General features: G+C 46.4%; 1 protein-coding gene across 1 annotated transcript in view; it reads right to left on the bottom strand.

Annotated features, from left to right (window-relative positions):
• Window positions 1-22892, bottom strand: part of HAS2 (hyaluronan synthase 2) — a 40634-nt gene that overhangs the window by 8853 nt on the left and 8889 nt on the right. The window contains exon 2 of the mRNA XM_083749220.1: window positions 5554-6180. Within this exon, the coding sequence (XP_083605346.1) occupies window positions 5554-6180 (627 nt within the window). The remainder of the gene's footprint in view (window positions 1-5553; window positions 6181-22892) is intronic.

Genomic DNA, 22892 nt, shown 5'->3' with positions numbered 1-22892 from the left:
CCTTTCAGAGAGGTAGACTGGGGCCAAGAGACAGAAAGAGAGAGGGAGGGAGAAGAATGTCCCAATAGGCCACATTCACAACATCTGTTTAAAGTACCACGATACCACTTTAAACCATCATGGCTTCCCCCAAATAATTATGGGAGCTCCTTGTTGTGGGTGTTGCTGTTTAAGAGGCCTCTACTCCCCTCACAACCGAGCCACAGTTTCCCCTGATTGTTAAGCCATTCTGAGATCTGTAGTTCTGCAAGGGGAATGAGCATCTCCCAACATCTCTCAGCACCCGCAACAAACTAAAGCTCCTAATATTCTTTGAGGGAAGCCATGAGCATTTACTAGTGGTGCTGTGGTCTAAACCACTTGAGCCTCTTGGGCTTGCCGATCAGAAGGTCGGCGGTTCAAATCCCCGCGACGGGGTGAGCTCCCGTTGCTCAGTCCCAGCTCCTGCCAACCTAGCAGTTCGAAAGCACGTCAAAGTGCAAGTAGATAAACAGGTACCGCTCCGGCAGGAAGGTAAACGCTGTTTCCGTGCACTGCTCTGGTTTTGGTGTTCTGTTGCACCAGAATCGGCTTCGCCATGCTGGCTACATGAACCGGAAAAACTGTCTGCGGGCAAATGCCAGCTCCCTTGGCCTGTAAAGCGAGATGAGCGCCACGACCCCAGAGACATCTGCGACTGAACTTAACTGTCAGGGGTCCTTTACCTTTTTATAGAAGTTTTACTTATACAGTGGTACCTCTCTCTGGTTGCAAACAGGATCCGTTCCGAAGCCCCATTCGCAACATGAGCAGAACGCAACCCGCGTCTGTGCATGCGCGGATCGTGATTTGCCGCTTTTGCACATGCAAGTGGCGTCATTTTGAGTGTCTGCGCATGCACGAGCAGCGAAACCTAGAAGTAACCCGTTCCAGTACTTCCGGGTCACTGCAGGACACAACCTGAAAAGATTTAACTGAAGCAAACTTAACAAGAGGTATGACTGTATGGTGTAAATACTGGCCCCCAATCAGCTTCAGGGCTGAGTGAGGATTCAAAAGCTGATGTCTGCTACCAAAGTTCAGGGCTCTTCACTGTGGAGGAATGCAGATAGGCAGGTCCTGGTGTGAGGCATTTGTGGCACAAAGACACTGCCACAGATTGACACTGTGTTAGGTGTTCAAGGGACTGGGGTGAATTCTGTGTGGCAGGTGACTCCCAGACCCTAATGACTGTGGTAGGGCCACTGAAGGCTGCTCCATAACCACAATGGGGCAGTGCCCCCAAACCTCAACCTACCCCCACCTGTCTGCCTCCTTATTTACCATGAGTTGGGGTTTGCCGGTCATTGGCTCTGGTTTCCCATATTGCAGTCCCCTTGCCTTCTGCCTCACCAGCCCCACTGGGCACCAGTCACCAGTGGTAGGAGCACCCAGGACCCAGGCTATGGTACAGATGCTAGTCTTCCTCTCCTGGAATAGGGTATAGAGGAAAACCTGAAGGAGCTGGGTATGTTTAGCCTGGAAAAGAGGAGACTGAGAGGAGATATGATAGCCATCTTCAAATATCTCAAGGGTTGTTGACATGGAAGACAGAGCACATCTGTTTTCTCCTGCTCTTGAGGGTAGGACTCGAACCAATGGCTTCAAGTTACAAGAAAGGAGATTCCGGCTAAACGTTCAAAAAATGTTTCTGACAGTAAGACCTGTTAAAAACAGTGGAACAGATTTCCATGAGAAGCCGTGGACTCTGAGAATTCTCCGGAAAAACAATCTCTCAAAGGACCTGTTGATGGCATTTTACCATTGTACTCTTGAGTGTCTTAACTTATGATCTGTGTATGTGGTTTGGGAGCTGCACTGTCAGGGGAAAAACAATGCTGTCCAGGGTTATAAAGACTGTGGAGAGAATAAATGGGTCAAATCCATGCTTCCAGGTGCCATAAGAAATCTGCAGAGATAGTGCAGGATAGTGCGCAGCCCGGAAATGATCTCTTTCAGCTTCTGCCTTCTGGAAAGAAGGTACAGGGTTTTAAAGACTAGGACTAGCTGCCTGAGAAACAGTTTCTATCCAAATGCAATTTTGGTTTTAAACGCAGTGTAAGGAGTCTCTATGGGAGTATATTGTATTTAAAAATGGGGTATCAGAGTTTTTAGGGGGCTAACCAGGCTGGGATAGCAGGCTTGTTGGTTTCTGAATGTCTTATAGATTTTTCAGTTTCGTTGTTCTGTATGGGACAATGACAATAAAGATGATAAAGATTATCGTATTCTTCCTTGGAGGCTTTTAAACAGAGGTTGGATGGCCATCTGTCATGGATGCTTTAGCTGAGATTCCTGCAGGGCAGGGGGTTGGACTAGATAACCCGTGGGTCCCTTCGAGCTCCAAGATTCTATGACCTTTCTAAGAGAGACCTTATTTGCAAGCAGCAGCAACACAAATGATGCTTTCAACAATTTGTAGATATAAATGAAGGCAGTTTTTTTACACCAGTTAAGAAACTGGCCTAGTTAAATAACACAGCGAGGCAACATTGGATTGGGTACCCATTATATTTTTTTTGCTTAAAAGCAACTGAGGCAGAAAAAGATTGCCAGAGATAGGGGGTTGGTCCACCCCTTCATAACAGCATAGGACACTCTTGTAGAGTCAGGTTATGGGACTATCTCATCTACTAGCATCTAAACTTGCTTCCACTGAAACACCTCCATAGGAGCCACTTCCAGTGGGCCAAGGGTGCCCTGGCACCCACAATATAATTGGGGGGGGGGAGGAAACACCCACAAAGCCAATGAGAAAAGCCGGCAGGTGGCAGCGGTGCTGCCTCCTTGAGAAGCAGTTCAGCTCTGGCCTCTGCAACCATCGAGTGGGGCATCCTTTTCTGGGATGGGGCTCAGATGTGGAGGCAGAGTCTCTGAGCTCCTCCCTATTGAAAAAGGTGCCTCGCTGGCAGAGGGGAGGCATGTGCGTGTGATGTCACACCCACAATCCTGAGGGCAAGATTCCCCCCTCCCCCCCGGATCACCTGTGTTTCACACAGGAATGTCCTCCCTGGAGATGCTGAGGTTGAAACTAGCACAGAAAGCATAACCTTTCCCACTCAGTTCCAGCCTCTCGTCCCTTCCATTTCTCCATGTTAACTTGCTACGTCCTATAGCTCAGCAAATCAGTCTCTTAAACTTAAGCCATGAAAGAGTATTCTCTATAAGATTGAATATCAATATACATATCGAGACTTTGAGATTAGACCACTGAAGAAGCCCGGGAAACTATCTTGGGAGTGGGCTACCTGCAAGCCCCAGTAAAAGGGCCCCATCGGGGGTGAACAGCGGCCTCTTCATTACTTGGACTGCCAGGGCAAAACAGGTAAAAACGCCGGCACCCTGTCGTCTACAACTTCATTAACATCTATCTACAACTCCACTAGCATCTCTCGGTATTGTGAATAACACCGAACTTACCTTTTGTTGGTATCTGCATGAACTTATCTAAAAGACTGAGTTAAGCATTTGAAAAACCTATTGAAGCCAGACATTATAGGTTCATCTTAGGTTGGGTAGTTCGCAAGTCTCTGCGGCTTTGTTTAATGTTTTGTATTTTTCTCAGAAGCTTGATAAAGAATGTATAATTTATTATTCTGTGTATATTAATCGCCAGCGTGTTGCATGAGTCGCACTACTTCCTGTAGCTCAGCAGTGGTGAAACCTCTGTACTGCGGGTGTAAATTGGGCCTGATGTGAGTCCCAAGTTTGCTTGCTGAGCTGCTTCTGACAAACTGTGCCCCATACCCCATCATAGGTATGGGGTACCTCTGGATGCAGCTACAAAGGAACAGCTGGGCACTTAAAATTGAAATCCAGAGTGTCCCTTTGTAAGTGGGACTTTTTGTTTCTGACTGGGAGCTCTGCTAGGATCAGCTGCAGTTCAGAGTTCCTCGTCGGGAACTCCCTAGTATAGCTCCATCGCTTTCGCCTTTTGAAGGAATTGGCTTGAATTCAAGTAAGTTCCCAGAAACAGAGCATTTGCCCTAATGATGTAAGCTAATAGATAGTGGGAGATCCCCTCTGAAACAGTTACGTGAGACAAGTAAATAGCAACCCACACTGAAACTGCAATGCTCTTCTTCAGACCAACAGCCCACTGAGAGTCTATAACTGCTGTCTTTGCAGTCTTATAACCCTGATTCATTCGCAAGCTGCTTCTGCTAGTAGCCATCATGCAGGTTACCAGCAGTGGTCAGCAAGGTAGGACAGTGGTGCTTACCTGACCTACTGTCACCTGCATCACTGCAGTGTACTGGGAAGGGTGAGATAGCCATGTGTGAGTTGGCCGTGAGGTCGTCAGAATGCAAACGCACTTGGCAGCAGCACAGGTTGGCTCTGCCAGCGCATTTGCACTGCGCTGGCCAAACCACCACCTCTCCCTTCTTCCCAGTAACACAGGTGATAGGGCATGTAAGTAACTGCTGTTGCAGGTTATGTAATTCAGCAAGTGATTAATCTACGCATTTAGAAACAACTGCCAATAAACAGATATGGTAAACAGAAGCATGTGTAAACAGAGGCAAAGAATCTATCCCTGCTTTTAAAAATATGATTGGGGAAAGAATATCATTCAGAGAAGAAATGGCTGCCACAATGTTTGTCCCAATTTCAAACTGGCGATGCTTCGGGGTCCAGATAATCATAGATATCATTTGCAGGTTTTGGGGTGCTCCCCTTACCATATTCATTGCATACTGGACCATGAGTTAAGGTCCAGTATGCAAAGAATATGGTAAGGTAATCTCTTTGTGAGGTTAGGCATTGAGGTTAGGCATCGGGTAAGCCTTTGTTTGGATGGAGGGGAGGTAGTAGCCTTTGCCTGCCCCTCTCAGTAAGGGTATCCTGTTAAAGGGATCTGGGGTGTGTGGATTCTGTCCAATTCTGTCGGACGTGGGCTAGGGCCATGTCACAACCCCAGTGGGAACCCCTCAGGGTGCCCCTATTTGATGTATGTCATAGGGTTCCCCCCTATTGGTGGTTTACTCTTAGATGGACTTCCTGCAGGCAGGTTGGAGTAGAGATCTAGCCTGGCTTCACCCAATGCCTAAGCCAAACCGCTCACATCTGTAACCAATAAAGTTGTGGCCTATTTGAACCCATAAACCAAAATACTTGTGTCCATGTGTTTATTGTCCATTAGGGAACTGCGGGTCACGGGGCCTTAGCACGTAAGTGCCACACACACACACACACACACCCCGGTGTACTGGTGTCTGAATTTGTTATGGTTTGTGAACGCTTCTAAGTTAAGTAACTGCACAGCTCAGTGTCAGATTCTGCCCATCCCCTTAAAACTGGCCCTGCACCAGCATGACGTGTCACTGTGTACTATCTGACCAGCCTTAACTATTTCAGAAGCTAAAGCTTTTCAACAGCCCTGCTGTTTTCCAAATGGAGAGTGAAAGGGGTGCTCTGTTCACTGAGGGACTAGGATAGGCTACGCACTGCAATGTCCAGCACAAGATGTACAAGACCTGCTTTCTTTGGATTCTTGTTTTACTTGGCAGTGAAGAAGGGCTTTTTCATACCTACCTGCACATAATCCACGCTTCTCCCCAGTGCTTTGAACGCTGTGTACATCACTTCTCTTTTCCCGCCCCATTTTTGCATGATGCAGACACTTTTGTTGGACAGGACCAGTTGAGTGACATGCTGCATGCTCTCCTTATGCGATTCTTCCGTCTCCTCCGGGCCTCTCTGGTGGAAGTTATTCCTCCAGACGTAAGTAGCAGACTTATCCCTGCCCATGATTTCGCTAAAAATGTCCATCATGTAAACGTCATCTTCAGAATTCCCATCGATGACCATAATCACCTTAATTCCAGGGTAGGTGAGCCTTTTCACGGAAAGTAAACATTTCCTTAAGTAGTTGGGGTCCTCCTGGTAGGCAGCAATGCATAGGGCAACAGTTTTGTTCAGCTTGATGGGCGTCTCAAGAGACCGTTTCATTTTCCTGTGTTCGAGGAAGGCAAACAGGCTTTGGATGATGAGGTGTGATGCCAGAATGGCGCCATAGAGTCCAAAGGAGAAGTAATAGTTGTCCGTTTGGATAAACTGGTAGCCAACAATGTAAGCAGCGGAGATCCCAAGCAGGAGGGACACCCCAAAGAGTGTGGTTCCAAGTATTCTCAAGATACATAGAAACCTCTCGCAATGCATCTGCAATGGATGAAGACAGGTCATGGTTACTTAAGCATACTTCTGGATAAAAGAGATGATCGGGTTAGTTCAAGGCAGGGATAAGGAAACCTGTGGCACTCGTTGGACTCCAACTCCCTAGCTGATGTATTCAATAGTCAGGGATGATGGGAGATGGAGTAACAGTGGACTGCATGGCAAGGCTACACCGCTTACCTGATCTTCCTCTGCCTGAGTTGCTGTTGTATTCTGGGTTACGGGGGCAGTGAGGCTAGTGCGGTGCAAAGAGGCAGACGGGAGCACTAGGTAGCCTCCAGCTGTGCATTTGCACTGAACTTGCCACAACCTCTCCCCCTTCCCTTCTCCATCCTGGTATGCAGCATCAACTCAACCACAGGGAGGTCAGGTAGCCTCATCAACAACATCTGAAGGGCCACAAGTTCCCCACAGCAAGATAGAGGGAAATAGGTTTATGACACCTATGACACAGCTATAAGCTGCAAGTTATAGCTTCCAGATTCTGATTGAGGGAGGACATATGTAATATTGAAAAAACAGGGAGCAATAATGGGAGAATCATTGCAAACAATCATATGCAATCTGGTTATAGTTCTACTCAAACTACATAAAATGCTGGCACGTATTTATCTATCTTGGATGCTGCATTAAAAACAGAGCCAAATGAATCATGTTTTGAGCTTATAAAAAGCTACTTCTTCACCAGGAGAAACATATGTAGTTCAAAATTCCCAAAGTGTTTCTATAGAATATCTTGGAAAATGTTAGGTTTTGTCAATAAACTTTTGTAGTTGCTACTTAGTCCTGTCTGATACCTGTTGATTGGATCTTATGCTACAAGCCCAGGCAATAATCACCATATAAACCATTGCTTTGTTATGGGCTCTATGGTGGGATGTGATGGTCTTTCATATGCTGGACAGTGGCAACTGGGTATTTGCAACTGTGTGTGCCAGGGGAACATAGCAGGTCTCAGGTCCCTGCATGTCTACTTAAAATGCCTTGCAAATAAGAGCAAAAGCAGGCGGGGGGAATGCAAGTCACTATCATTCACCCTTGATTCTCCCCATTTGATGTTCTGCTCCCCTACAAATGTAAGGGCTGTAAATGACCTGGGTTTATCTGGATCAGCACCACGGTGCCCCACATCGCATTGTTTTCTTAGGTCAACGTGACCTGGTTCATGTAGGGTATAACCAGAGGACAATTGAAAGCAGCTGCAGAGAAGACGCAAGCAAACTATATTTCTGGATGCAATTCTGCTTATCTCCTCGGAGACAGATGTGCATTAAGGGTCCTTTTTACGGCTGTATTTTATGTTGCACAGACCAAAATGCAAAACAAGAAAAACAAACTAGTGGATAATGCTCACTTAAGCAGGAAATTGCCAATTCCTACAAACTATGGTGTATCTTATCCCTCTCCCCATATGACTACACCTCTTATTTATGGACTTGAACCAGGATTGTCTACCTAGGAGATCCTTGATCCCCTAAGGAATCAAGTTAGGAGATTGAACCAGGGACTGGCAGATCAAAGATTTTGTCCAAGGAATAGAAATTGGCAGTGGCTGCAGTCTAAACCCATTCAGTGGTGCCACATTGCATGGCTCAATTCCAGGGTGCTGTCCCTTTAAATTATCTTTCCCATTTGGGATGTAACTCCTGTAGTCTCTGGGAGCTCTCCCTGGTCCTGCAGTACCAAGATGTAACAGAACCAGCTGCTGCTAACTACCTCTTGTAGTTCATAGAGAGTTGGAAGGGAATTCAAATGTCATCTAGTCCAACCCTTGCTGATGTAGGAACTCTGCTGCTAGAGCATCTCTCATAAGTGGCCATCGAGCTTCCATTGAAGGTTAGACCAGCAATCAGGTCCACTGTTGAACAGTGTACCATCAGGAAGCTCTTCCTAATGTTTAGTGTAATAAATCCCTTTGGCTTGGGTACCACCCTCTGTGTTGACGGAAAACATATCTGATCGTTTTATATGACAGTTTTTTAAAAAAGGCTTTCATATAGTCTTTTAATCATATCTTGCAACTCCTTCAACCTCTCTCCATAAGATTAGATTTCCACTCCCTTTTCTGCATCATTGCCACTCTCCTCAGGACACATTCCAGTTTACTGATATCGGTCTTAAACTGTGGTGCTCAGAACTGGGCGTAGTACTCAAAGTGTAGTCCAACAAAAGTAGACTAGAGAGGTACTCAATACTTCTTGAGATCTAGATACTATGCTCCCATTAAGGCTTCTTGTTAGATTTCTGACTTAGAACTGCTAAGTCCCAATGCATGTGTAATAAAAGAGTGGTCCTTTTCATAGCCTTCCTAGTACCTATAAATTGCATATACAAGGAATATACAGTGTAGCAGCAAACTAATGTGTGCAATTCCCTAGTTCAAAGTTCATCACAGCAATCAATTCACAAGGCGTTTCGTATGATTCACTGTTTTTTTGGTCTCTACGTTCCCTCCATAACATGGGGATAAAATTTGCCTGCCTTACAGGACTGTAAGAGGGAGAACTGAGAAAATGTATGTTAAATGCTTCGTACATTTGAAATACACCATACCTGTATTACGTTACACACCAGCAAAACAATATTTGAGATGAAACCCAGCCTTTCTTGGGTATGGAATTCCTATTGTTATGCTTTCATGAATTTTAAATATAAACCACCAAGAATGACCCCATATTTTTTCAAGCCTAAACACACACACACACACGTTTATAAGCTCCCTTTAAAAACAAAACCCTAGAGCAAGGTGACAAAACCATGAGCAAGAGTTCCAAAAATTCGTACACTTGTCAGTCGGCTGTTACAAGTGTCTCGGAAAAATTGTACAATATCCTCCAGCTTCAAGTCTTAACTTGCTAGAGAAATCTTGAAGCGCAAAGTGACTTCATCAGCTGTGCTGTTCTTCCGTGTTGCTTATACTAATATTAGAAGTTCTTTTTTAGAGAGAGAGAGAGAGAGAGAGAGAGAGAGAGAGAGAGAGAGAGAAAGGAGGTATCAGACTATATATAGGCTGAGCCCTTTCAGAACTTGAAATAGAATCTGGCAACTTTTGGCATCCTTAGCTTGTCTGTCTCTGGAATCTCCGTAATGCTAAACTCCGCAAGTTATGCATGATCTAACAAGAATGCAAGACTTAACAAGTGAACAAGATGTGAAGGCACCACAGTAATAAGCAAAGTGTATATATTAAAACCTTTCCAGGAACAGAGAGACTTGCTGTTTAGCACTGTGCATCTTTACTCAGAAATTCATTGCACAATGCTCAATGGGGCTTACTCCCAGGTCAGTATGCATAGCATTGTGTAAAGGTGGGAATAATTTCAACAGGCCTTACCTCTGAGTAAAGATGCATAGATTTGCATTGCATGGGGGTGGGGAGAGACAGTATCTCAGAAAGTTCTGCTTTAAACCTGGGTTGCATTTCAATAGGGCAAGACCTAGCACAACCCTTCAAGTCCACTCAGCCTAGACAAGTCTATTCAAAGGAGTTCAATGGAACTGTCTCCCAGAAAACTGGCTATAGGCTGCTTATATGGGCCTGGATCTGTGAGTGGGTCACAGCAGAGGCATCAGCAGCAAGTGACATACTCCTCAGACCCCAGGGTTAGAAACTCAGATATATAAGTTAGGTACTAAATGGCTCCTTGAACCAGGATTACAGTCACCAAAACAGAATGCCTAGTTGTCATTTTGGGGCCAGATTGCTCAAAGACCATATTTTCCAGTATGACTTTTTGGTTCCTGAAATTCATTCTGATTGTGCAGATAAAATGTAACAGATAGAATTCTACATGATGCGATATTTGTGTGTGAAAACAGTCAAGATCCAAGGATAAAAACAGTGAGGAGGAGGAAAAGGAAGGTGGTAGTTAGGGGTGGGTAATCTTGTCAATTTCAGGTTCTCTCGTCTTCTCATTTCTCCAATCCTAAATTCAGCTTTCCACATTTCCACAACAATTTGTCAATCTTCTAATTAAAAAAACCTCATGCAAATTTATCCTACTATACAAATGTTCGTGTGCAATTCTGCCCAATGTAATGCATTTCTGTATGCAGTTTAAAGTAATATACAGTGGTACCGCGGGTTAAGTACTTAATTCGTTCCGGAGGTCCGTTGTTAACCTGAAACTGTTCTTAACCTGAAGCACCACTTTAATTAATGGGGCCTCCTGCTGCCGCTGCACCGCCGGAGCCCGATTTCTGTTCTTATTCTGAAGCAAAGTTCTTAACCTGAAGCACTCTTTCTGGGTTAGCGGAGTGTGTAACCTGAAGCGTATGTAACCCGAAGTACCACTGTATGCCTCTTATGTAATCTTTGCCATAGTATATGAATTTTGTACACATTACGTGAAGACTGGACAGCTAAGTTGAAAAATTCAGAGAAGTGTGAATTTCAAAGGGTTGCTGTGTTTCGGCTTGCATTGTTTCAGAGTGTTAATTAGGCAGGTTTGCCTTTAAATGTTAACTAAATCAAATTTCTCTGCCATCCCTAGGTGGAATAGACCCCCTCCTACATTTCAAACATTTTTATTTGGCATATATCCTCAGATCTCTTATATAGCAATCAAACACCAGACTTCAAACAATACAGGGAGGGGAAAGGTACCATATGTACCAGTTCAGTGGCACCCAGGGTTGCGTATAATTTTTCTTAGCTTTCAGCAAACATCAAATAAGGGGAAGAACTAGGAGCCTAGCCAAGTCACCATCATTCCTTCATTCCGATTAAGATTCTCCAGCAACTTCTCTGGCAACGATGCATGCAGTGGTACCGTCATGCAAGCCAAGCTGTGCAAGTGACTGAAGTCATTGCTTGGAACAGCAATACTGCAAGCTGCATGCAATTTGAAAGGAGCAGCCCAGAATCCCCTGCAGTTTCAAAGAGGATACGGTAGAATGCTCTCCCCAGGGAGGTTCGGTTGGCGCCTTCATTATACACCTTTAGGTGCCAGGCAAAAATGTTTCTCTTTAACCAGGCCTTCGGCTGATTGACAGCCAAAGCCCTTTAAAAATGTGTTTTGGAAGGGGGGGATTATTGGGTTTTTGTTTTTATTATGTATTTTGTGACTTTATGTTGTTAATCACCCTGAGACATGCAGATATATATAGGGCAGTACACAAATAAAATAAATAGTCGTACCTTGGAAGCGGAACAGAATCCGGCTTCTGATTGGCTGCCAATTTAAAGCCGCGGAAGCCCCGTCGGACGTTGGCTTCCAAAAATAGTTCACAAACCAGAATAGTCACTTCCGGGTTTGTGGCGTTCGGGAGCCAAAACGTTCGAGAACTAGGTTGTTTGAAAACCAAGGTACGACTGTAATAGTTCAGGTCTTCAACTCCATGGATAGTATTCAGCTTAGGTTTTACCCAAGAAATTAATGAACATGACTAAGCTAGGTCCATTGCTTTTAATGGGTCTACTGCAAGTAAAGAAATGACTTCAGTTTCATGCACAGCTTGGCTGGCCATGTGTTTGATCACAGCCAATGATGGTTGGTGCCCACTAGACTGAGGGAGCAAACGGCAAGGAGACCATCAGTAAGTAGAATCAGAGCCAACTAATTCTTGATTAGTTGTGAAAGCTGGACCATAAAGAAGGCTGATCACTGAAGAATTGATGCTTTTGAATTATGGTGCTGGAGGAGACTCTTGAGAGTCCCAAGGACTGCAAGAAGATCAAACCTATCCATTCTGAAGGAAATCAGCCCTGAGTGCTCACTGGAAGCACAGATCCTGAAGCTGAGGCTCCAATACTTTGGTCACTTCATGAGAAGAGAAGACTCCCTGGAAAAGACCCTGATGTTGGGAAAGATTGAGGGCACAAGGAGAAGGGGATGACAGAGGACGAGATGGTTGGACAGTGTTCTTGAAGCTACCAGCATGAGTTTGACCAAACTGCGGGAGGCAGTGGAGGACAGGGGTGCCCGGCGTGCTCTGGTCCATGGGGTCACGAAGAGTCGGACACGACTAAACGACCAAACAACAACAACAACAAATTCTTGATTGCCCACTTCCTTCTCACAGCTGTGTACTACATGGGCAACAACACTAAAAGCATAATAAGAGCTGGCTGAATCAGGCCAATGGCCTATCTAGTCCTTCGTCCTGTTTTCACAGTGGCTGAATAGTTGCTTGTGGGAAACAATCAAGTGGGATTTGCACACAAGAGCCCTTTGCCCTCCTGTAGTTTCCAGCAACTGGTCTTCAGAAGCATTGCTGCCTTCAACTGTGGAAGCAGAGCATAGCCATCATGGCTAGTAGCCATGAATAGGCCACTACTCGAGGAATTTGTCTAATCTGTTTTTAAAGCTGTCACTGCCTCCTGTGGGAGTTCCACAGTTTAAATATGCGCTGCCTAGGACCTCATACCTGTGGGACCGCCTCTCCTGGTATGTCCCACGGAGGACCATACAGTCTTCAAATAAAAAGATCTTGGAGATCCTGAGCCACAGGGAGGTGAGGCTGGACTCAACCAGAGCCAGGGCTTTTTCGGCTGTGGCCCGATCTGGTGGAACGCTCTGTCACAAGGGACTAGGACCCTGCGCGACTTGACATCTTTCCACAGGGCCTGCAAGACAGAGCTGTTCCACCAGGCCTTTGGCCAAGACACAGTCTGACCCCCTCCTTCTGTAATCCTCATAGAACTCTAGCCCAATGGTTGCCATTAATTTGACGCTGAATTGATTTTAGAATGAATTGTTTTTAGAATGTATTTTGATTAATTGATTGTGATTTTATGTAAACTGTGTTATTTTTACAGTTGCTAGCCGCTCTGAACCTGGCTTTGGCTGGGGAGGGCGGGATATAAATAAATTATTATTATTATTATTATTATTATTATTATTATTATTATGTCCCAAATCTTCCAATACTTGAAACCAAGGAGGAGCCTGACACTCAGTGCCACCCTCTGGACTGGTTACAAGTAAGAAGGCAAGCAAGATGGTTAGGACTGGTGGATAATGGAGGAGCCCTAATGGAGAATTTCAATGAATTATGTACAGTCTCTACCACATAATCTTACATGTTTTATCAGAATGAGAGTTCCACTAAGTTCAGTGGGACTTCCTCTCTTCAGAGGGATGTGGGTGGCGCTGTGGTCTAAACCACTGAGCCTCTTGGGTTTGCCGATCAGAAGGTCGGCAGTTCGAATCCGTGTGATGGGGTGAGCTCTCTCTGTTGCTCTGTCCCAGCTTCTGCTAACCTAGCAGTTCGAAAGCATGCCAGTGCAAGTAGATAAATAGGTACTGCTGTGGCGGGAAGGTAAACGGCATTTCCGTGTGCTCTGGTTTCTCTCATGGTGTCCCATTGCACCAGAAGCAGTTTAGTCATGCTGGCTGCATGATCTGGAAAGCTGTCTGTGGACAAACGCCAGCTCCCTCAGCCATGAGTGCCACAACCCCATAGTCGCCTTAGACTGGACTTAACCGTCCAGAGGTCCTTTACCTTTTTACCTTTACCTCTCTAATGCAGAGTTTAGGGTTGCTGCCTTAGCTAGGAAAACATATTTTCAAGTGAAATGTATTCCTAAACCGAACTCTGGCAGTGTAGCCAGACCCATCCCCAAACTTCTGCCCCTTTCCCCATTATTCACATTTTCCTTGCATTCACTATTTTCTGTGTGCATGCTGATAATATTCAGCACACCATCTGTTGGCCACATCTGATTTGGAACTACACCCTCTGACATCATTATATGCTTGAGGACCATCCCTTTGAAAGGCTGGGAAAAAAGATTTTCTACTTAACTATAGCCATACAACACTCATCAACTGTTTACATTTCTGTCTTACAGGGCTTTACGGCATGGGGGAGGGGAGGATGGGGGCTACACCCTTTTATAACTTAGAAAAGGACATATTCAATCACTTCTAGCAGATCGCAAGGACAGGAGTCAAAGAGAAAGGAACCCTTTTTAGAGATTTTAAAGTTAAGAGTGGGGGAGGTTTAAAGAAGGCAGTAAGCTTGCTTTCATGTACAGCTTCAGAGAGAGAAAGCTTATTCCAGATTCTGTAATGGAGATGCATTCTTAAAAGATCTAAACCCTTGGGTCTGGCAGGATCTACAGAGTCACACCCTAAAATGTGTCGCCAGCAGTTTGAAGTTTCAAGGCTGTTTCTTACACGTCTGTGTCCATCACTTGGTTTCTCAGTGCCAGATGACGGAGCAGCTGGACGTGTGAACTGACTCCATTGAAAACCATTATGCAGTGGCATAGCAAGGTCAGGTGGTACCCGGTGTGGAAAATTTCTTTGGACTCTAGTTGAAATCTGGTTGGACTCCCAAGAGACTGCCATCTACTCACAGTATAAAAAGACTGGCTGTGATCTACCCATTATTATTGCAAGGAGTTGTTGAGGTTTCTTTAGGGGAGGGTTGCCCAAAGTTGTTGAGCTTTCTGTGGTTCCAGGGTTTGGGTCCTGAGTTGAGGGACCTTTTGCTTCTTGTCAGGAGGTTGAATCCTGACAAGACAGAAGTACTGTTTTGGGGGGACAGGAGGAGGGCAGGTGTGGAGGACTCCCTGGTCCTGAATGGGGTAACTGTGCCCCTGAAGGACCAGGTGCGCAGCCTGGGAGTCATTTTGGACTCACAGCTGTCCATGGAGGTGCAGGTCAATTCTGTGTCCAGGGCAGCTGTTTACCTGCTCTATCTGGTACGTAGGTGGAGACCCTATCTGCCCTCTGACCGTCTCGCCAGAGTAGTGCATGCTCTGGTTATCTCCTGCTTGGACTACTGCAATGCGCTCTATGTGGGGCTACCTTTGAAGGTGACCCGGAAACTACAACTAATCCAGAATGCGGCAGCTAGACTGGTGACTGGGAGCGGCAGCCGAGACCACATAACACCGGTCTTGAAAGACCTACATTGGCTCCCAGTACGTTTCCGAGCACAATTCAAAGTGTTGGTGCTGATCTTTAAAGCCCTAAATGGCCTCGGTCCAGTATATCTGAAGGAGCGTCTCCACCTCCATCATTCTACCCGGACACTGAGGTTCAGCACCAAGGGCCTTCTGGCGGTTCCCTCACTGCGAGAAGCCAAGTTAAAGGGAAACAGGCAGAAGGCCTTCTCAGTAGTGGTGCCCGCCCTGTGGAACGCCCTCCCACTCGATGTCAAAGAGAACAACAACTACCAAACTTTTAGAAGACATCTGAAGGCAGCCTTGTTTAGGGAAGCTCTTAATGTTTGATGTATTACTGTATTTTAATATTTGGTTGGAAGCCGCCCAGAGTGGCTGGGGCAGCCCAGCCAGATGGGCGGGGTATACATTATTATTATTATTATTATTATTATTATTGCTTCTCTCCTTCCCTGCACCTCTTTGCTCCCCTGCCTCCTTCCTGTTCTCTCCCTCCATGCCTCCGCCAGCAGCCAGGGAGCATGAGGCTGTGAAAACGAGGGGGGAAGGCTGCCAGAGTAGGGGTAGGCGGGAGTCGTGGGCAGACGGTGCACCAAATGTCAACCCTCCCTCAGAGTTGGCACCCAGTGCACACCACCCCCACCTTGCTCCACCCCTGCCATTATTCATTAGATAAAGGGGTGATGGACAATCTGTCTTGCAATGTTCTGTATCTGTGGTGGTTCATTGACACACTGCTTGATGCTGCAACCATCTACAAAAACCAGAATCACTAACCACCCCCAACCCAACTCAATCCATTAAGAATTTGGGCATATTGAAGCAACTACTTGACTAAGAAGATGGTGACTAGGTTAAAGGTAAAGGTAAAGGTACCCCTGCCCGTACGGGCCAGTCTTGACAGACTCTGGGGTTGTGCGCCCATCTCACTCAAGAGGCCAGGGGCCAGCGCTGTCCGGAGACACTTCCGGGTCACGTGGCCAGTGTGACAAAGCTGCATCTGGCGAGCCAGAGCCGCACACGGAAATGCTGTTTACCTTCCCGCTGGTAAGCGGTCCCTATTTATCTACTTGCACCCAGAGGTGCTTTCGAACTGCTAGGTTGGCAGGCGCTGGGACCGAGCAGCGGGAGCGCACCCCGCCGCAGGGATTCGAACCGCCGACCTTTCGATCGGCAAGTCCTAGGCGCTGAGGTTTTAACCCACAGCGCCACCTGCATCCCGGTGACTATGTTAGGATCATAGAATTGTGGAGTTGGAAGGGACCCCAGGGGTCATTTAGCCAAACACCCTGCAATGCAGGAATCACAGCTATCAGAACCCAAGCCAACCAGTCCTGTGCATCATCATCATCATCCAAGCCATCCTGTAAGATCCTACAGCTGTTTGCAGCATAATCAGACAAAATACATCACAGAACAATAGCCTCCAAAGGCTCCTAACCAAACTCATGACAATCATTAGCAGATTCTGTATACCAGCAGACAAAAATAAGAGCTACCAGAAAGCATCCTAAGGAAGTATCAGATCAACAGAGAAGCCACAGGGAGAGGAAGGTGAAGCCTGAAGTCCTACCTGAAAATAAACCCAGTTGAACTCAGTAGACCATAGCTAGGAAACTTGTGGCCCTCCAACCTCCATCAGTGACAACCACCACAGCCAAAGGGCAGGGATGATAGGATCTGCAGTCTAACAACATCTGTCCACAGGTCCCTGCACAATGGGGTTTGCTCAGAAATGGCTTGTGAGGTTGGGCAGAGCTGCTGCACCAGCTTCCCAAAGGGTGGGCCCCTGGAGTAGAGGGAGACTTTGGTCTTTCAAATTTCAGTGGCACCCTGTGCAAGGCCAAAATTGGGTGTGTCCCGCTTCACACTTTCCATTATGCACGTGCACCACATCACAGTTGCAGCAACCCCCTTGGCTCAGTGCCCAGTGTGGGGACACCGGTTGTGCTGCCCTAAATCCACATCTGACTGGGGTTTACCAGGATGGAGAGGAGCAAGGTGGCAGGGAGAGCTAGGCATGGTGCAAACACATTGGCAGGAACACCAGATTTGCTCTGCCAGTGCATTTGCACCATGCCAACATCCCTACCGCCTTCCCCTCCCGGTTAGCAACAGTGACTCTCTGCCGGAAAAATTAACATAGCAGCTATGCTCAACTTGGTGACATGTATGGCAGGGGTGGCCCATCCTGTTTTGCTACCAGAAGCAAAATGGAAAGGTGCCATCCCCCCGCCACTGCCCGCCTCTGGCCTTCCTTGCCAGGGTTGTGTGGCAATGGCTTCTGGAGAGAGATCAAGATCTTACAGAGCTCTCACAAGATATCACAGCGCTCTCGCAAGATCTCCCCAGAAGCTGCCACTGCGGCTTCTCCTCGCTGTGATACTTATGGATAAGCACTACTGGTGGAGAAGCAGGGGGCATCCAAAATCTGTGTAAGTTAAAAGAGTGATTAGCTTGAGCCAAATGGTCATGTGAAAAAAGGCCCTGGGTGTAGCTGATTAAGCCCATAGTTTCAAATGAATCAAAACAACCTGACAGATGTAATTTGGGCTGCCTTGAACTCAGTGGGAGATTTGCCACATACTTAAAAGCACAGCAAAAATCTGTGGGAAATTCTTTGACTTCAGTAGCTTGATATGAGAGTTTAGCCAAAGACTGTAGACTTTGCAGCAATGTGACAATTAAGAGATGCCTGCTGCTTGCGGTTGCTTTACAGTTAAGCATCCTGTAGGACTTAAAGTAATCTCTGTATCTCACTCATTCTTTCTCTCTTGTTCTCCCTCCCTCCTTCCCTCATAGTTGTCAACCTTCCCTTTTTTGTGGGATGGGAAATTCCCTTATTCCAGTGCCGTTTCCCGCTGCTATCCTTGATTGTTAGATATCCCATAGACTGTCCCCGGGACAGGTGAGGTTGCTGATCCCTTATTTTCGAATCTGAAAGTTGGCACCTATGCCCTCCCTCCCCACGCGCCCCCAACCTAGCACACAGAATTCATTTATACAAAATACATGTTGAAAGCATGATGCCTGGATAGCTCAGCTGGTAAGAGTGTGGCGCTGATAATGCCAAGGCTGCAGGTTCAATTCCCTTCCAACTCTAAAAAAAAATATACGATTCGTTTTTCTGCATTTAATTTCATTCCAACCAAATGGAAGGTGTTCAGAAGGACATAGGAACTGGCTTGTGAGGAGTAGGCAAGATGAGGTGCCTACCTCAGGCAGCAGATGCAGGGGGGGGGGAGGTAGGCCTCCACTGGAGACAAACCCCCAGCCTCTTCTCCCTCTGTAATTATCTACACTGACTGGCAGCGGCCCTCCAAGATTTCAGACCATTACTTTGGAGATGCTGAGGTTTGAAGCTGGGTCTTATGGTGTAGTGGTTAATAGCGGTAGTCTCGTAATCTGGTGAACGGGGTTTGCTCCCCCACATGCAGCTGCTGGGTGACCTTGGGCTAATCACACTTCTCTGAAGTGTCTCAGCCCCACTCACCTCACAGAGTGTTTGTTGTGGGGGAGGAAGGGAAAGGAGATTGTTGGCCACTTTGAGACTCCTTCGGGTAGTGATAAAGCAGGATATCAAATCTAAACTCCTCTTCTTCTACTACTAGCTACCTTCATGGTATGAGGTGACCACTCTCTCACCTATACCTGGAGATGCTGGGGACCTTCCACATGCAAAAGTTCTGTCACTTGCCGCAATGCAATCCATCAGCACACAAGCTAAATTGATATCCCCAAGCATTTTCCTGATCTGTCCCACTATTAAGACTGAAATCTTGAGTTGCTTTGCCCAGAATCCTGAACACAGCTGAAGCCAACGGGTTTCCAGTCCTTGGGCAGGACTGCAGTCATAGCAAAACACGGACATTTGATACAGGACTTTGAAACCGGGGCCTTTGCTATCTGATGCCCAGGATCTGATAGTTAAAAATCGGGACCCGATTGTGGCAGCCGCTGTTGCTGCTGCGGCTGCTGCTTGGCACCGTTCCAGCCCCCAATCTGCTTGTTACAAATTTGATAAGCCTGCAAAAGGAAAGTCTTGGTGGCTGGAACAATTCCAAATAGCCAGGAAATCCCACTTGAGGTCAAACACAGCCACAACTGGAGAATTCCTCACTCACTCGTCTAGCCAATACAGGCTGTAACCCCCCAAACAAACTGGAAACCTAAGGACTCTTGTTCTGGTTCAGGTTCAAATCATGACTGTCAAACAATGGCTCAGGTTCTGCTCCGTTCCAGTTCAAGGGGGAAATAATAATAATAATAATTACTAAAGGCTTGGGTTTTTTGCTTTTTTCAGTTCTAATTTCATATTGAGGAGCTTTCAGAAGTGATCTCAAAATGACTGCAAGCTGGCCAGGGGTTGGGGAACAAGTGGCAAAGCCCTGGAGAAGATACGGGAGATTGGCACTTGCTAGAAAAGGGATATCAGGTTGACACCCGTTACTCTTAACCCACTTAGACAATGAGCTGGAATGGACCACAGTCCACGAATGCCTCTCCTATAGTACTGGATTCCCTGCATTGCCCGGGCTTTGACTAGATGAATACACGAAGGACTAAATGATTCTATGTAAATGAGTAAAGTTCCAAGACCAGGAGCAGCATAAATATGTCACATGACTTAAACCACTGAGTCACTTGGGCTTGCTGATCGGAAGGTCAGGAATTCGAATCCATGTGATGGGCTGAGCTCCTGTTGCTCTGTCCCAACTGCTGCCAACCTAGCAGTCCGAAAGCACACCAGTGCAAGTAGATAAATAGGTACCACTGTGGCAGGAAGGTAGATGGTGTTTCTGTGTACTCTGGTTTCCACCACGGTGTTCCATTGCGCTAGAAGTGGTTTAGTCATGCTGGCCACATGACCCGGAAAGCTGTCTGTGGACAAACACCGGTTCCCTCGGCCATGAGAGCCACAACCCCATAGTCTCCTTTGACTGGATTTAATCACCCAGGGGTCCTTTACCTTTACCGATTACCTTTATTCTTCTACCCAATTATATGCTTCTCCACCTCATCCTAAAGTTCTCCCTCACATGACTTGATTTATTCTCCTCTCAGACTGCCTCTTTTCCAGGAACAGCCCCCTCAAATTCAAGACATGATTCTCTGTTGTGCCAGGAACCAGTCAGATGAACCAGAGATCTGCTGCATCCTTCAGCTTCCGAAAAGCTGCAGAAGGAGTTTCAGAGGGTGGTCATCTCTACATTCACACTTACTGTATTTACATTCGAACCGTACGCAGGCACCTGTAAATTATAACATTAGCCGATTGCTACATTAGCCGATTGGCACCCCCATTTCTGGGAAGCTGGCTGAGACTTAATTTTGGCAGCAGCAGAAGCAAATCCATCTTTGAAGTACAAATGATTCCCAGCGTTCATTCATTATGAACATAAAATAGCTGTCAGCATTCTTTCCCCTTCCAGTTTTAAGAGCCAATGGAAGGGGAAACCGAACAGTTATGTTACATCTGTACGGCTTTACTGCTCTGCAGCCCAGTTGCCTTAGTCTCCCGCTCATTTATCATTTCCAGATTTTTTACATGTCATTGATCTTCACTGCAGGGATCAGACAGAGCCGACGTCAGGTCTCTGTTTTAAGTGCAAATTAAAGAACAGGAGAGAGCCCAGCTTTCAATAATGAAAAAAGAAATAATAATAAAAAAATGAGGCCATTATAAACATGAAACCAGCTGTACATTCTCAGAGACCCCAATATGGGGTCTCCGAGTAGCATTGAATTAAAAGGCGTGGGGCCCTATTCTGAACTGTCAGTTTGCCTACGCCATTGCTCTCAAGTCTTACACCTTTTAGCTGAAGGCATGCTTCGTTAAGGGACGTGGGTGGCACTGTGGTCTAAACCACAGAGCCTAGGGCTTGCCGATCAGAAGGTTTGAATCCCCGCAATGGGGTGAGCTCCCGTTGCTCGGTCCCTGCTCCTGCCAACCTAGCAGTTCGAAAGCATGTCAAAGTGCAAGTAGATAAATAGATACTGCTCTGGTGGAAAGGCAAACAGTGTTTCCGTGCGCTGCTCTGGTTCGCCAGAAGCGGCTTAGTCATGCTGGCCACATGACCCAGAAGCTGTACGCCGGCTCCCTCGGCCAGTAAAGCGAGATGAGCGCCGCAACCCCAGAGTTGGTCATGACTGGACCCAATGGTCAGGGGTCCCTTTACCTTTACCTATGCTTCGTTAAAATGAAGGTCTCTCCCCGCTTCCAAAGAGTGCAGATAGTCAAAAATAAGGGTTCTAACTAATCTGGATTAGTGATAGGGAGTATAAAACTGGTATCCAAGGATGCCAACTTAAATAAAATATTGGAGGGGCCCAGGTAAGTTCTGGCCCACATAATCAAGTCAGTAGACATGGCACAAACACACCATTTGAATGGCAATTCTGATCAACTTTAGGTGTGTGTGCCCCCCCCCCAAAATATTTTATTGAGGGTGCCAAAGGGACCTTGGCCCCTAAGAGTTGGAAAGAAAGAAAGAAAGAAAGAAAGAAAGAAAGAAAGAAAGAAAGAAAGAAAGATGGTGCAAATATCATTTGAAGGATGCCAATGAGGAAAGTATGGGAATGCCAACATTTTGGGAAGGAATGTTGACTTCTTAGTAATAAATGAGGGGGAGGGATGGATACTATACTGAGAAAAAGGAAGGCTTTTGTGAGGCTGGAAGTACCCAGTGACTCACATAACTAAGCATGTAAATATCTTCCATTGAACAATATTGTGCTGGAAGTGAAAGTATTGGGTGTTTGGTAAGTGAGAATAATACTTTGCATTCATATTGTGCAATCCTATGCATGCACATAAACTGCACTTTATCCAGTGCTGTTTACTCCCATGTAAGTGTGCATAGGATTGCATGTGCTTGTGTTCAAAGCACATCCTATTTATTATCCCTGCAATTGCTAGCAGGCTCAGTAAGGGAGGGCAAGTGCTATTGTTGCCATATTGCTGGGGTGAGTGGTGGTCAAAAAGAACAAAGAACGAGCCCTGGTGGATCAGACCCAAATCCCCGTCTTGTCCAGCATCCTGGTCTTAAAATAGCCAAGTATGCCCAGACATAGCAAGTCCACAAGCAGGACACAAAAGTGTCCACTCACCAAACTTGTGATTTCCGGCAACTTACATTCAGTAGTTTACTTCCTCCTGCACTTAAAAGCAACGCACAGCCATCAGGACTAGTAAAGGTAAAGGGACCCCTGACCATTAGGTCCAGTCATGGCCGACTCTGGGGTTGCGGCGCTCATCTCGCTTTATTGGCTGAGGGAGCCGGCGTACAGCTTCCAGGTCATGTGGCCAGCATGACTAAGCCGTTTCTGGCGAACCAGAGCAGCACACAGAAACACCGTTTACCTTCCTGCTGGAGTGGTACCTATTTATCTACTTGCACTTGGGATGTGTTTTCAAACTGCTAGGTTGGCAGGTGCAGGGACCGAGCAATGAGAGCTCACCCCGTCGCAGGGATTTGAACCGCAAGCCCTCTGATCAGCAAGCCCTAGGCTCTGTGGTTTAACCCACAGTGCCACCCGCGCCCCTCAGGACTAGTAGCCATTGACTAATCCTTAATAAAACCAGGCAAGAGGTGAGGATTTGCCTTAAGGCCACCTAGTTAGCCTGTCCTGTGACCAAAGCGAGGTTTTATCTGGCAATCTTTCAAATCATTCTCCATGCTAGATCATGCAGTAGCTATTTTGCACATTCCTGTCACGGAGTGATGTGTGCAGGTACACGAGCCCCTCTATGAAAAGACATGCTAGGAAATAGTCTCTGCAATACTGGACCGGCTAAAGGTGAACCTAACCCCCTATATAATTAGCAAGAAGCACAAAA

Source organism: Podarcis gaigeae, assembly GCF_964106915.1.
Source record: "Podarcis gaigeae genome assembly, chromosome: 7".
NCBI lineage: Eukaryota > Metazoa > Chordata > Lepidosauria > Squamata > Lacertidae > Podarcis > Podarcis gaigeae.
Note: the sequence above shows the minus strand (reverse complement) of the source record. Positions and strands in the feature narration are given on the sequence as shown.